The sequence below is a fragment of the Myotis yumanensis genome, unplaced genomic scaffold, assembly GCF_028538775.1.
Source record: "Myotis yumanensis isolate MYYU_CA2020_CCGP unplaced genomic scaffold, mMyoYum1.0.hap1 SCAF_2, whole genome shotgun sequence".
In the NCBI taxonomy this organism is placed as follows: Eukaryota; Metazoa; Chordata; class Mammalia; order Chiroptera; family Vespertilionidae; genus Myotis; species Myotis yumanensis.
Window position 1 is genome coordinate 8875742 of NW_027223753.1, and position 15029 is coordinate 8890770.

The following is a 15029-nucleotide window of genomic DNA, read 5'->3' on the forward strand; positions in this document are numbered from 1 at the left end:
TATTCTTATGTGCTTGTGGTTCTTGTCGGTTGGTGGGGAGGGAGCGGGTGGGAAGGGGGAGCGGCTGAGGTCACCTGGGTGCCAGGGGGCTCCTGTGTCACGTCAGAAGCCAGGGATAAGGGGCCCTGCCTAGTGGGAGGGGTGGAGTTTGATGGCCACCTGCTGTCACATGAGTTGATGTAGATTAACTCGTGTAATCCTCACAGCCAGCCCATGGCGGGAATGCTGTTTCTTTCCCAGACAAGAACAGGGAGACCCAGAAGGTGTCCCAGAGGCACACAGGCAAGAAGAGTGCAGGCCAGGGCAACGGAGCCCCCAGCCGGTGCCCCCAGCCAGTTCGGGGGGGCATACATGTCCATGGGGCCGTGGTGCACATCACTGTGGCTGGAAGTAGCATCAAAGCCATCGAGATTATAAATTGATGTACTCTCAAGCCCCCTTCCCCCCCCCCCCACACACACAGATACCCCAAACCTCCCCAACCTCGCACACAGGCGGGGGTAGACTGGGCAGATCACCGACACACTGGGTCTCAGCCTCCCCATCTGTGCGATGCAAGGGTGGGCTAGGGTCCCAAGGCCTTCCCAGCCCTCTGGTTTCCAGGTAGAGCACCCCCCTCCCAGGCCCAACCTAGGGTCCCTGGGCTTTGGGTTTAGGCTGGGCATTACTGCCCCCGGGTGGACATGGGTGGTACTACAGAAGCCAGGATGCCCTGAGCCTGGGCGGTCCCATGCCAGGGCCCTCCCCCAATAGGTCTCATTGGGAGGTGGCCCTGCACAAGACCCCCCTGACTCCCAGCCTGGGCAGAGGGCACAGGCTGAGGAGTGAAGAGGCCCGAAGTGATTTGGGGATCAAGGGTGAGAAGGGAGCCCTAGCCGGTTGTGCTCAGTGGATAGAGCATCGGCCTGGGGACTGAAGGTTCCCAGGTTCGATTCCGATCAAGGGCACATGCCTGGGTTCCCGGCTCGATCCCTAGTAGGAAGTAGCCAATCGATGATTCTCTCTCATCATTGATGTTTCTATCTCTCCTCCCTCTCCGAAATCAATAAAAATATGTATATTTTTAAAAGAGTGAGAAAGGAGACAGCTCCTTAAAACCCTCCCCCGGTCCCATTTCTCAGTAAGCCTTCTCCTCCCCGCCCCCCCCCCCCCCGAGTCCTGGCCACAAACCCCTCAGCCCCCAAACCATCTCTGAACTCCCAATATTCCATCCTGGGTTTGTCGGGAGGGGGAGTTGTTGGTTTTTTTAAATCCTTACCCGAGGATACTTTTCCATTGATTCTTAGGGAGAGTGGAAGAGAAAGGGAAAGACAGAGAGAAATATCGATGTGAGAGAAACACATGGATTGGTTGCCTCCTGCATGAGCCCTGACCAGGGCCCAGGCCGGGGAGAACCCTGCAACCAAGGTACATGCCCTTGACTAGAATCGAACCCGGGACCCTTCAGTCTGCAGGCCGACACTCTATCCACTGAGCCCAACCGGCTGGGGCCATCCTGTTTTAAGGAGAAACCCTGCCAGCCCCAAGGCCCGCCCCTTAGGGACCTCACCTGGGATGTAACAGCTGTCACGGGCATGCCCTGTCCCAGCAGCAAGGAGATAAGGGCCCCAATCAGTGGCACCTGCTGTTTTTCAGACTCACCGCTGCCTCCCTGACCTTGGCCTGCTTCTCCTCAGGTCCCCTCTTCGGAGCCCAGCCTCCCCCGAGTCATGCTGGGTATTTTTCCATCGCAGCCTGACCCTGAGTGGCTGCGGGTCATTGAGGCCCCAGATCCTCCGAGGCCCCGCTCCACCCTGGAAAACAAGGCTCAGCGGGATGGGGCCTGGCACGGGGCAGCAGCCTCCCACTCTCAAGTCCTCAAGGGCGTTTTGGAATCTGTAGAGAAGGAGTCCTTTCCAACCCGCACCCCATCAAGCTCCCACCCAGAACTAACTTCTGGTTCAGGGACACCCCAAGGAACACTTACCACCCTGCCCAGCAGGGGGCTCCAGTGATGCTGAACTGGTCTTAGTATCCCTGAGGTCCCAGCCCTAGCACAGGGCCTCCACATAGGAGGTGCTCTGCGAATGGGGGATGAATGAATGAATGAATGAATGGCCCCTATGTGCATGGTATATCAGTGCCTCACCGTGTGGGCATACAAGAGCAGAAGCTAAGCCCCCAGGCTGAGGCCGTGCCTTAGGAAAAATGGATTAAACCAGATGCTCTAAGGGACAGACTAACCCCAAACTGCTGGGGCTCCGGATGGAACCGCTGGGCACACCATAGTGATACCCACACCAAGGGCCATAGACCCAGATCTGCCACTCAACCTTGACGTTCCAGTCATGGAAGCTTAGGACTGATAGGAACCTAAGAGTGTGTCTGGTTCTAGTTGCCCATTTTAGAGATGGGGAGACTGAGGGCCTTGCAGGGAGACAACCGAGCTGGCTCCGGGTCCGAATTTGGCCAGGGGACGCCCACGCCTCAGCCTCTGTTCGCAGCCCGGGAGGAGGGCTGGAGAGCAGGGATGCCCTAAGCCCAGACAATACTAGTTGAATGAGGGGGGGGGGAAGAAAAAGAGAAAACAACAGGAAGAGAAGAAAGAAAACGAGAGGAAGCTGTGAAGACAGAAGGGATGGGGTGTCAGCAGTGTGAAGCCAGGGACCGGTTCTGTTGTTGCCCAGCTGTGAGGCCCTGGATGGCCCCAGGCCCTCAAGTCTCAGCTGCCTCAACTTTAATGAGCGGGTTAGAGTGTCTATGTGGTGTTGTCGGGAGAATTCAGTGCGTGCGAGAAGCATTGAGCACGATGCCTGGCACCTAGTAGGTGCTCAGTAAATAACAGCTAAAAGAGTGAGTTAGGGAGAGAGAACACACTCCCAGCAGAGTGGTTGGGGCCCCCCAAACCTGCCCACCTCAGGATTTGCTCTTTCCCGTTACTTGGGGAAATCATGCCTCGAGCCAGCCCTATCTCCTGCCCAAATTAAACAGTAACCAGCCAAGGTCAGGGAAAGGGCCTTGTAGGAGCAGGTTTCCTTCCAAGAGGTGGCTCAGCCTGGACGGGTGGGCTCACCCACTGCTGCTTATAAATGTGCCCTTCCCGCCTGGACCGGCCACTCACTCCTGAGCACGCAAACATGCTGGGCTTCACCGTCCTCGCCGCGCTCCTGGCCTACGGTAAGCTGTGGGTCGGGACCAGCTGCAGCCCACGGGCTGTGAGCTCGGGCAGGCCTCCCAGGAACAAGGACGGGAACAGGAGGCCCTCTGCTCTCAGGTGGGGGGTCGGGGTCCAGGAAGGGAGCTTTGGGGTCCTATGAGAGTTCAGATACTGCTGGCTGCTGTGTGTCAGATGAGCCACTGCCCGCTTGGCAACTTGGCTTCCATATCTGCAAAACAGAGCTGATGATCTGACCTCCCAGGGCGAGGATAGAGCTGAGATGTGGAGAGCCCCAGGCCCGCGCTCGCCCTGGTCTCTCCAGCGACCACCGGGGCTTGCCTTTGCCAGCGGGGGCATCTCTCCCTTGGGGATTCTTTCCTTCCCCGTGTTGGTGGCCTTCTGCCCAATTAGTAATCAGCAAACGTGGCTTGTATGTCCCTCACTCTCAGCAGGACCTAGACAAGCCACTCACCTCTTTAAATCTCACGGGCTCTTTTGGCAAATGACAGCACTTGATGAAGAGTCCTGCCCTGGCTGGTGTGGCTCCCCTGCACCTAAAAGCTGCTGGTTCTCTTCCCGGTCAGAGCACATGCCGGGGCTGCGGGCTCAATCCCCGGTGAGGGTCATGCAGGACAAAGCTGATCAATGTTTTGCTCTCTGCTCTCACATCAATGTTTCTCTCTCTCTCTCTCTCTCAAAATCAATTTTTAAAAAATCTTTAAAAAATTATTTGTAAAAGAGTCCTTCCAGCTAACAACCACGGCAGTAATAATAACAGCAGCTCCCGATTACTGCGTGTTTACTGCATGTTCACAGGCCTACGCTGAGCCCTTCACGTGCGGGAGCTAACTTGACCCTGGGAGGCAGGGTCTGTTCGTACGTCCACTTTGCAGATGAGACTGAGGCTCAGTGAGGCTCCACATCTCGCCCCAGATCACGTGGCTGCTCGGTGGTAGAGCAGGATTTGAGTCTGGGTCTGTCTCCCTGTGGAGCGCAGGCTCTTGGCCACTCCACACAGCTCCCAGCTACGACAGTCTGGGCCTGTATGGACTCAATGCTCTCACACACGCACACACACACACGCACACCCTGTATGGACTCAATGCTCTCACACACACACACACACACACACACACACACACGCACACCCTGTATGGACTCAATGCTCACACACACGCACCCTGTAGCCCCCGTGGTCGGCAAAATGCGGCTCACGAGCCACATGCGGCTCTTTGGACCCTTGAGTGTGGCTCTTCCTAAGCCTTAGGAGTACCCTAATCAAGTTAATAACAATGTACCTACCTATATAGTTTAAGTTTAAAAAATTTGGCTCTCAAAAGAAATTTCAATCATTGTACTGTTGATATTTGGCTCTGTTGACTAATGAGTTTGCCGACCACTGCTGTAGCCTAAAACCAACAGCAGGGTAAGGATGAAGGACCCTGGTGGTCCCGGGCACTCGCACGCATGCCAGCCCCCTTTTAGTCCCTCTGTGCAGGCCTTTCACTGAACCCTTTGCAGGCATTGTCTAATTTGTTCCCAGGACAAGCACACCAGGTGGTGCTATTCTTCCCATTTCACAGAAAGGGAAGCTGAGGCCCCGAGAACTACATGGCTCCCCCAGAGTCATCCAGTAAAATCTGAATCCCTGTCTGCCCAGCCCCAAAGTTCCACCTGCCCCTTCCCCAGCGGGAATGCTAGCCCCTCACCTGTGTCCTTCCTCTCCTGTCTCCCCCAGCCTCCAGCTGCGGGGTCCCCACCTTCCAGCCCAACCTAGCAACCCGGGTGGTGGGAGGAGACAATGCCGTGCCCCACAGCTGGCCCTGGCAGGTAAGTACTGTTGCAGGGGTGGGAGGTGAGAGGTGGGAGGTGGGAGGAGATGGGCATGGGATGGGGGTCCCTGGGAACTGACACGTGGCCCCTCCTCCAGATCTCCCTCCAGTACCTGAAGGACAACACATGGAGGCACACGTGCGGTGGCACCTTGATCGCCAGCAACTTCGTCCTCACGGCTGCCCACTGCATCAGGTGAGCGGGGATGACGCCCAGAGCCAGGGGTGGGGGCCTGAGGAGCTGCATTTATTGAGCACCTATTACTCACTCAGGCACTGCGCTAAATAAGCTGCTTATCTCCAGTAACCGCCTTTTCATTTCTCCATCCAGCAGTATTTATTGCGCACCTACTATGTGCCAGGGCACACAGCAGTCAGGATGAAGTCTGTGCTCCCACCGAGCTTATAGTCCAGCAGAAGACAGAGCAACAGACCATTAAACAATCGAATATGTAACATATCCAATGTCAGTGAAGAGAAAAGGCTGGAAGAGAATAAAAGTATAAGGGGTTCTATTTTAAAGGAGGCGGCCAGGAAGCTCTTTCTGCAAAGGGGACATGCGGGCAAAGACCTGAAGGAAGTGAGGCGAGGACTCATGGTCTGGGAGGAGGAGGAGGAAGAGGAGGAGGAGGGAAGGGTGATACAGGTGGAGGGAACAGCCAGTGCAAAGGCCTGGAGGAGGGAACTTAGTATGTTTGAGGAATGATGAGGAAGCTGGGGTTGCAGAAGCAGTAGCCGGGGGGCAGGGAGGGGTTGGGAAGGAGGGGAGTCAGAGAGAAACGCAGGTGAGATGATGCAGGCAAGAAGCAACCGATCCTCACAGCAGACCTGCAAGGGAGTTCCACTGTTATCTCCACTTTACAGATGAGAAAACTGAGGCCCAGGGCTACGCACCTAGGAGCCAGAGTGGACTTGACCGGGGCCCTTCTCTGCCCCCGGGGAAGGGTCAACGGGGATGGACACTCCCTCCCCCCAAATGATTGCCATGTGGCCACAGAGCTGAGTCACCGAAGCTCCGAGTTCCCTCTCCTTTTTTTATTTGTTTTAGTTTTATTTTGTTTTTATTTACGTTTTTTTGTTACTCCCCACCTGAGTGTATTTTTCCACTGATTTTAGAGTGCGTAAGGGAGGGGAGAGACAGAGAGAAACGTCGATGTGAGAGAGACACCTTTATTGGTTGCCTCCCACACAAGCCCGACCAGGGCTGGGGATCAAGCCTGCAACCGAGGCGCATGCCCTTTTGATCAAACCCAGGACCCTTCAGTCTGAGGGCCGACGCTCTATCCACTGAGCCAAACCGGCTGGAGGGAGTTCCCTCTCTACCCCACCAGCTAGCGGGGACGGGAGGCCACCCTGACCCAGTCCCCTTCCTCTGTTTAGCAAATCCAAGACCTACCGTGTGGGCCTGGGGAAGAACAACCTGGCGGTGGACGACGAGCCGGGCTCCCTGTTCGTGGATGTGGACACCATCTTCGTCCATGAGAAGTGGAACTCCTTCCTGGTGCGGTGAGTGCCCCCCTGACACCTCACGCCCCCGGGGGGGCAGCGCAGAAGGAGGAGGGGATCCCAAGACAGAGCTGCAGAGCCTGCCCCCACCCTGTCCCTGGGCCCCATCCTTACCCTGCGCGGCCAGCAGATGACTCCTTTAAGCAAAATACTAAGTGGAGACGGACACCCTTCCCGTCTCCGTCACGGGCCAGGGTGCCCCAGAGGTACGCAGGGAATCACCCCAAGCCCCCCATAGGTCTTGCCTGAAGCCCCTCAGCCAGGGCTGAGCTAGCACTCGCCTTAACTGAGTGCCGACGCCTTGCAATAAGCACTTTATGTGCCATCTCTTACTTAATCCTCACAACAGCCCTGCACAAGGAGCTCAGAGAGGTTAAGGAGTATGTCCCAGATCACACAGCCCGTACCTGTCAGAACTAGACATCAACCCAGGTCTGCTAAGGTTGCCAGCTCTCATCCTGGTGACATGAACACGTTTAAAAAATTGCATCCACAAGGGTCCCTCTTCTATCATTGTAATTCCCTACTTCCCTTTGCTTAATTGCTGGTGGGCACTTAACCTGCTGGTCCCAAAGGCGTCATCTCCATCTACAGGGGCGGGCAATGGCCGTGTTAGAAGGCAGATCATCTGTCCTCTGACATCTCTGTCAGCCAGTAAGCAGCTGGCAGTCAGGATGTTCCGGGAGGACCCCAGTCACGCTGGGCCTGACTCTCAGCTCACAGCTGGGCCTCTTAGCCTGGGCGGGGGAGCCAAAACCTCCTGCTCAGTCAGTCCTCCGCTCTGCATTCCAGCAATGACATCGCCCTCATCAAGCTGGCGGAACCCGTGGAGCTGAGTGACACCATCCAGGTGGCGTGCCTGCCAACTGAGGGCGCCATGCTGTCTCGGGACTATCCCTGCTACGTCACCGGCTGGGGCCGCCTCTGGAGTGAGTCCCGCCCCTGGCAAACCACAGGAGCCTCCCTGGAGGAAGTGGCTCTCCCAACAAGCACAGCACCCACTTGGCCCATCACTTCTCCTCTTCAGAGTCTCTTAACGTTGTAATAACAACAGCTACTATTCATTAAGCACCTACCATGTAGCAGACACTCTACTGCGTAAGAAGGGGCCCCACAAGGATTGAATGGTTAGAATTGGTCAAGTGCTTGTACCAGGCTTGGCACATACTAAATGCCATATAAGTGACTATTCAATGAGCTCAACAACCTTTTGGGGGGGGTAGGAGGGTTAGATCTTATGGTACCATATGCCCTATAAGTTCCAGCCAAATTAAAAGGATAAATGCAAAGAGATGAAACTATGGAAGACTTAGAGAAAAATGCAGATTAATACTTGGAAAATCTCGGGGTGAGAAAGACCGTTTATTGTGCGACATTACGGCAGAATCTTACAAGGAAGCGAGTGACAGTGAAACCCCAGAGTCACCTCCAGGGGCTTTCTGTGGTTAGTCCTGCCTCCAGCCCACTCTCCCTTCCCCCTCCTCAGAGGGGCCTCCCACCACACAGCCTGAGACCTTGCCTCAGAGCCTCTCCTCTCCGCTAAGGACCTATGTGTGGGTCCCACACCCGCCCTGGGTCCTGTCCCAGCCGCACTCACCCTGAAGGCCTGGGCTGCCTGGACAGGTGCACGCTCACCACTGTTCTCTCCGCAGCCAATGGCCCCATCGCCGAGGAGCTGCAGCAGGGTCTGCAGCCCGTGGTGGATCACGCCACCTGCACCCAGAGCGACTGGTGGGGCGCCATGGTGAAGGACACCATGGTGTGCGCCGGCGGTGACGGCGTCACCTCAGCCTGCAACGTGAGTGTCCGGGCCCCGCACCCTGTCCCTAGCCAGGTGGCCAAGTGAGAATATGGACATAGAGTAAGGGCTTCACGGGGTTGCCGTGACGACCAACTGAGTCTAACAAGTGGAGAGGAACTTCATGGAAGTCTCTATACATGTTCCGTCGTGCCATCAGCTCCATCGTCCAGGGAGACAGGGGACTCGGGGGGCCTGACACAGACCCAGGCAGCACCTAGGACAATCAGGGACTGACCCCTCTCCCCACTCCCACCTGCCTCACGTTCCCAGCTCTCCACCATAGCTCCCAGCATCCTCATCCCTCCGGGCATCTCTCTGGACATGGTGACCTGAACAGCTAGGGAAACTGAGGCACAGAGAGGGTTACCATCATCCCAACATCACACAGCACATCAAGAGTTCATTTGACACCCCAGGGCCTCCTAGAATGAGGCCAAGATAGCCCCAAGCCACCTCTTCTCTGCCCCCTTCACCATGGACACGCTGAGGCCAAAAGAGGGGGTACCAAGGCTGCCAGGAGCCCACACCCCCCACCCCAACTCGCCCTGGCTTCCCAAGCCTGCCTGGGGGAGGCCTGGGGCTGATGCCGCCTGTCTGGTGCAGGGGGACTCCGGCGGCCCGCTGAACTGCCAGGCCGAGAACGGCGCCTGGGAGGTGCGGGGCATCGTGAGCTTCGGCTCCGGCCTGAGCTGCAACACCTACAAGAAGCCCGCCGTCTACACCCGCGTGTCCGCCTACATCGACTGGATCAACCAGGTGCGTGCCTGCCTCCCAGCCTCCTTCCCGCAGACGCCAGCCCCTCGCCCGCACGCGCCCTCACGCCCCCATTCGTTACCAACTCAGTCATTCATTCACTCCTTCCTTGGCTGAGTCCACCATTCATTCATTCGAGTGCTTGTTCCCATATGCACCCATTCATGCACTCACTCACTCAATCAAGAAGTACTGAGTGCGTGCTGTGCACAACCTCAAGTCAGGTGCGGTGGAGGACACGGTCATTGCCATTCTCCCTTTGCTTCAGCAAATACTCAGGTCCTGATCCCAGGCACCACCCCAGTCCCCCCAAAGAGAAACGTGGCCCCAGGAGAGCGGGCTCAGCAGAGGGGAGGGGCAGCATGGCCGGCCATATAGACCTTGAGGACAGGGAAGCAGAGGGTCACTCGGACTGCAGCTTTCATGTGGGGGGGCGGGCGGGGCAGATGTGTTCTGAGGCCCATTTGCACTGCGGCCTGAAGCGAGGCGAGGGCAGAGGCGAGGCTGGCTTGTGAAGTCCCGGGGCTCCCTACTCCCCCCGCAGCAGGGGACGAGGGCGCAGGAGCACACACACTCACCCTCTTCTCTGCTCTTGCAGAAAATGCAGCAGTGAGTCATCCTCGGGAGCCACGGCCGCAAATCCCCACAAATCCCCCCAACCACAATAAACCTCGTTTGCCCTTGAGCCAGCGCCTGCACTCTTGATTTGCGTCTCCGTCTCCACAGCAGTTCCCGGGCCCTGTAGGGGTGGCCCCTTTCCACACTGGGAATGCAAAGAGAGCCGCCCCCGCCCCCCAGCCAGGCTGGTCAGGCCTTGGAGATTGCTCCTGGTCCTGGAGGTGCTAGTGGAGGGGACCCCAGGAAGCCACCTGGTGCCTGAGGGGATATGAGTTAGGGACACACCAGACACTTGCCCCCAACTTCTCACAGCTGTGGCCCTGATCAAATCGCCATCTTCCTGATCCTGCCCCCACCCCCCAGAGGAGCCTGGTGGGTCAGCTGTAGGTGGAGGATGGGGTCTCCGCGGCTGGCATAGGGAGGGTGCAGGCGGAGGGGGGAGCACAGCCCAGCCCTCAGGGGTACAGGTTTGACGAAAGCAATGGTTGCCACACATGGTCACAGCAGTCAGAGCTGGAAAACTTTCACTGTATAAGACAGGCCGGGAAACTGAGGCCCCGAGAGAGGAAGGAGCTGGGCCAGGTCACAGGAACAGAGAGCCAGTAATGCACCTGCCACAGGGGCCCAGGGAAGGGAGAGCCCTCTTGAGGCCCACTGGGGGGCAAGTGTGGCCAAGAAAGAGAGGGACCCAGTGTCCAGTGAGGGAAAGACCAAGTGGGGACCCTGACCCCTGACCACAGCACTCCTGAGAATGTGCTGATCCAGAAAGGGAGGTGCCTGCCCCCTCCCCGCTCTGAACTCCCAGCTCCTCCTGGCGAGCCCTCGCTGCGCTGCCCTGTGGCTGGTCCGTGGGCTGTCCTGCTTTCCCACGGATGTTGGCCCCGGGAGGTGGGACGTGGCGGACCTCTCCTGCCTCAATATCCAGGCCATTCTCAGGAAAGACGGCTCATTCAGCAAGAGAGACAGCTCCAGGCAGCTGGTGCTGCCAGAGCCCGAGGCACAGGGCAGGAGGGGTGACCGGCAGTCCCGGTGCTGAGTCCTTTCCTAGGACATGAGGCTTTCCGCGCTAAAACCAGGGCCGTCCCAGGCACACTGGGGTGGTTGGTCACCCTAGCAGGGAGGGGTAGGAGATGTGACGGGAGCATGAGCAAAGAGAGAGCCATGGAGGGGGTGTTGGGACTGTATTTGCAGGGTAATAGGGAGCCGTAGAGGGTTTTAGATAGAGAGATGACCGCTGTGGTCCAATGCACACACTGGAGTGTTCATCTGACAGCTGGATGGAGGGTGACTTGGAGACAGGAAGGCCAGCTGCAAGTAGGCTAACATCACTGTGGCCCTGACCAAGGTGATGATAGAAAGAAGAGAGGGGGCTCAGGAATTCAGTAATAACGCCAGACTTATTTAAGAGGCACCTGTGCAGTGTTAAACAGCAGCCCCCAGTCCCAAATCTATATAACAGGGGTCCTCAAACTTTTTAAACAGGGGGCCAGTTCACTGTCCCTCAGGCCGTTGGAGGGCCGGACTATAGTTTAAAAAAAACTATGGACAAATTCCTATGCACACTGCACATGTCTTATTTTGAAGTAAATAAACAAAACGGGAACAAATACAATATTTGTATTTGCATGTGGCCCGCGGGCCGTAGTTTGAGGACCCCTGCTATATAACTTTTGGGAATGTGGTTGGATTAGCGCACCTGCTCGTATTAGCTAATAAATGTTGAAACATAAGCCACAGTTCTGTTTCCTCGACGAGAACAAAAATCTGAGATTCAGGGACAGGTCCCGCTGTTGTGTCCAAGAGTCAGTGTCTATGTGAGGTGGACAGACCAACAGCCTCCGAAGACGTCCACGTCCCAGTCCCAGAACCTGTGAGGGTTACCTGAGATGGCGAAAGGGTTTCGCAGGTGTGACTAATTTAAGGATCGTGGGATGGGGAGTGGCCTCAACTATCCAGGTGGGCCCGATGCAATCACAAGGCCCTTATAAGAGGGAGGCAGGCGGGTTAGAGTCAGCAGAGCTAAGAACGGAAGCAGGGGGTCTGAGTCCAGGTCCGGGAGATGCGAAGATGTTTCCCTAATGGCTTCGTGGATGTGGGAGGGGTCACAAGCCGAGCAAAGCAGGCGGCCTGTAGCTAGAAGCTGGGAAAGGCGGGGACAGGGGTTCCCCGCTAGGCCTCCGGAAGGATCCAGCCTGGTGTCGCCCAATGACACTGGTTGTGGCCCTCTGGCCTCCAGAACTGTGAGAGGACACAGGTCTGTGTTTTGAGCCACTGCAGTCATGGTAAGTTGTTGAAGCAGCAACGGGAAATAAATACACCGTCTCTCCTCTCTTCTGGCAAAATCTAGAGTCCGCGGTGGGGGTCAAGCCTGGAGGAAGGGCAGGGCAGGAAGGACTCCCTGGGATCTGGCTGCAGTGATGGCAAGGATTTGTGTCAAACCGGTGGTCGGAAGGGAGGGGAAGGGGGCACTGAGGCACTGACCCATGCCGGCAACCCACTAGAATGCCATCGTGTGTATGGCTGATGCAGTCGCCGTGGCTGGCGCATAGTGAGCCCCAGGGGATCTGTGTGCCAGGCACCATCCCATACACTGTCTCACCTAATAATCATGGCAGCCCTGATTATTATCCCTTTTACAGAGGAGGAAACTGAGGCTCAGAGAGGTTTAGAAACTTGCCCAAGATCACACCGCTAGTGATGGGTGCCAGGTCTTGAACCCAGGTTGTCTGACTGCAGAGCCTGTGTGGCGAGCAACCATATTATTCTGCCATTAATCCCCAAATCTTAAGGCGCCCCTTACACTGAAGCCCTCCGCTGGCCCTGTCGGAGGGGAGGGGGGTAGGCTGTGGGTGTGCTGACACGCCTGAGCAAAGCTGGCACCAAGCCCAGACAGACAGAAACCTGAGAGGAGAATTATTGCTCACAGATGTTCACGAAGGGCTCGCACCCACTGAACCAGCTACTGCTGGCACCATGAATAATGCTGGGTAACAGCCAACCTCAAAGCCTCCGTGGCATCCCATGGCAGGAGTTACTGCTCACGCGTGTGGGGGCAGCTGGGGGCCAGCTACGTGGCCCTGCTGATTGTGTCAAAGGGCCTGGGGGTTGGCTGGTCAAGTCTGGGCACTCACGGGGTTGGAGCGCTGAAATCTGCCACTGACAGGCAGCGACAGTGACCGAGTCACTTAACCTCTCAGAACCTCAGTTTCCTCATCTGTAAAATGGGCACCTGCCTTCCTCTCCGTTTCCCAATGAAGTCACAGCAGCTTGTGATTGGAGTAATTACGTTTACTGGCCCCGCACCTGGACTCCTATTAGCACATCTTCCCTCTCCCTTTGTTCTTAGGAGAGAGAACCTCATTCCCAGCAGGCCTTGGGGGCCGGTTCCCCCACACTCCCTCTTGTGTCTGCAAAACTTCTCGTGGTGGTGGGCCAGGGGGGGCATGTAAAGACAGAGAATAAACACGAGCATCTACCTGAAGCATCGATCTTCCGTGAAGATTGGGTTGGAAAAAAGAGAGTTGACATTGAACCAGCGATGCTAGGAAGTCAGCTACAAAATTCAGCCGAGGTTTTCCAGATGAAGACTGAGACTTCGGAGACTTCTTGCTGCTGTGGAGACTGCTTCGTGCTAGACCTGAGATCCGGAGCCCGCGAACCAAATCTGTTTTGTAAATAAAGTTTTATTGGAACCCGGCTATGCCCAGATGGCTGCTTTTGCAAGGTTGACTGTTTGCAACGGAGACCATATGGCCCACAAGCTAAAATATTTACTCTCTGGGCCTTTACAGGAAAAGTCTGCCAAGCCCCGATCTCCTAGGATTCTTTGATGGAAACGTTTGAAGCGTTCTGTGCTATTCATATCTGAGGCCCACCGTCTCAGGACTTAAGCGTGAACATTGTATTGCACATTTACTACTGTTTTAAGTGTATACGCTGTTGTTTAATTTTACCCACAAACCTAAGAGATGGGTGGGATGCTTGTTGTTCCTATTTGATAGGTAGGGAAAGTGAGGAAATAGATGCAACTTGCCCTAGCCCAGTTCTCCCCAACTCGCCACGGGCAGAAGAACCGCCTGGGTAGCTCGCTAACCTGCAGATGCGGAGCTGGCAGCCTGGGGTGGAGAGTCTGCACCTCTCACCAGCTCCTCAGCTGTGCGGATGCTGCAGGTCCACACCACTCTGCGTAGCAAGGACCCAAACCACAGAGTCAGCACACGCAAGCACCGGGTGTGAACCCAGCCCCTAACCACTGAGCCGCATGGCTTCCCAGAAGAATATTTTTGCACGAATGAGTCATAAACCCCATGAGAAGTTCACATCTACGTCTCCCTGCCCCCACTGAGACCTCCAGGACCGAGCCCAGTTCAGAACTTGACAAACTCGCTTGTTGTTCAACAACAGACAAATGGGGAACCGAGCACCGAGGGGGAAGTGGGCTGCGTGGCTGTTTTCTCTCTTCCTCCCTGGCCCCCATTCCCTCTCTAGAACCCTGGATTTTTGTGTCTGTGCCGCCCTTTCCCCACTCCTCCTACACATGGTCTGGGTGGAGCACCATGACTAGATTTGGGGGTAGGACTTATGAGGCCTGGCCAATCATTGTGTTGCATCTCCACCACCACAACAACAATTGGCTCAGGGATGGGCATGTGACCTAAGGCAGGTCCAATCAGAGAGAGTTGTGGGACTTCTGAACCCTAGAAGAAGGCTCTCAGTCCCTGCTGCAGGATGAGGAGGTGTGAGGGTACAACAGCAAGAGGGAGAGAAAGGGAAGAAGGGGTGATGTTGCTTCCCTGGGGAACAATTTGGCACTGTATGGAGACATTTCTGGTTGTCATGAGTTGGGGCTGGAGAGGAGGGTGGGAGCCAGGGAAGCTGCCAAGCCTCCTACAATGCAGAGGAGAGCACACATAACAACGGATCATCACCCCAGATGTCAGTAGGGCTGCAGTTGGGAAACCCTGGGTCAAAGATCCTATAGCCGTCCTGTCCCCATGAACGGGAGAACCTGCTGCTCCAGGCCACTCCGTGGAGCCGAGAAGGGGCCCTCAGAGCAGCTGAGCCCTGGGGACACCCTGGGAGCCCTGGACCCGCGTGGGCCTCGAGCCAGCCCTGCTCCGTGCTTTTCTATTTTGTGGCCCCATCAGTGGCCCGATGGCTTACGCCTGTTTGATGAAGTTTTCTGTCACTTTCAACTCCTCAAAGCAGCATGGTGGGCACATGTTCTTCTCTCTGCTTTATAGATGGGCAGTCCCAGCCCAGAGAGCCCATCTGACTGGCCCAAGGTCACACAGCAAGCTCGTGGCATGTGCCAACTGGTATTTGCTCAGTGACCTCATACAGGACAAACTGTGTTTTTATATTAAAACAAACACAGCTTCAC

At 56.3% G+C, this 15029-nt stretch overlaps 1 protein-coding gene across 1 annotated transcript; it reads left to right on the top strand.

The window, feature by feature from the left end:
- The first annotated feature begins 3091 nt into the window (after positions 1 to 3091).
- Positions 3092 to 9713, top strand: CTRC (chymotrypsin C). The gene is made up of 8 exons (XM_070404146.1): positions 3092 to 3156; positions 4875 to 4966; positions 5067 to 5164; positions 6349 to 6474; positions 7267 to 7403; positions 8127 to 8272; positions 8879 to 9031; positions 9627 to 9713. The coding sequence occupies exons 1-8, from the start codon at positions 3117 to 3119 to the stop codon at positions 9639 to 9641; spliced, it is 807 nt and encodes a 268-aa protein (XP_070260247.1). The 5' UTR covers positions 3092 to 3116; the 3' UTR covers positions 9642 to 9713.
- Positions 9714 to 15029: the final 5316 nt, after the last annotated feature.

Excerpts from the sequence above, each read along its gene's own strand:
- CTRC (XM_070404146.1), top strand. The coding sequence starts at position 3,117 with ATGCTGGGCTTCACCGTCCTCGCCGCGCTCCTGGCCTACG. Across the intron at positions 3,157-4,874 it reads CGCCGCGCTCCTGGCCTACG|CCTCCAGCTGCGGGGTCCCC; the intron begins GTAAGCTGTGGG and ends TGTCTCCCCCAG. Across the intron at positions 4,967-5,066 it reads CCCACAGCTGGCCCTGGCAG|ATCTCCCTCCAGTACCTGAA; the intron begins GTAAGTACTGTT and ends CCCCTCCTCCAG.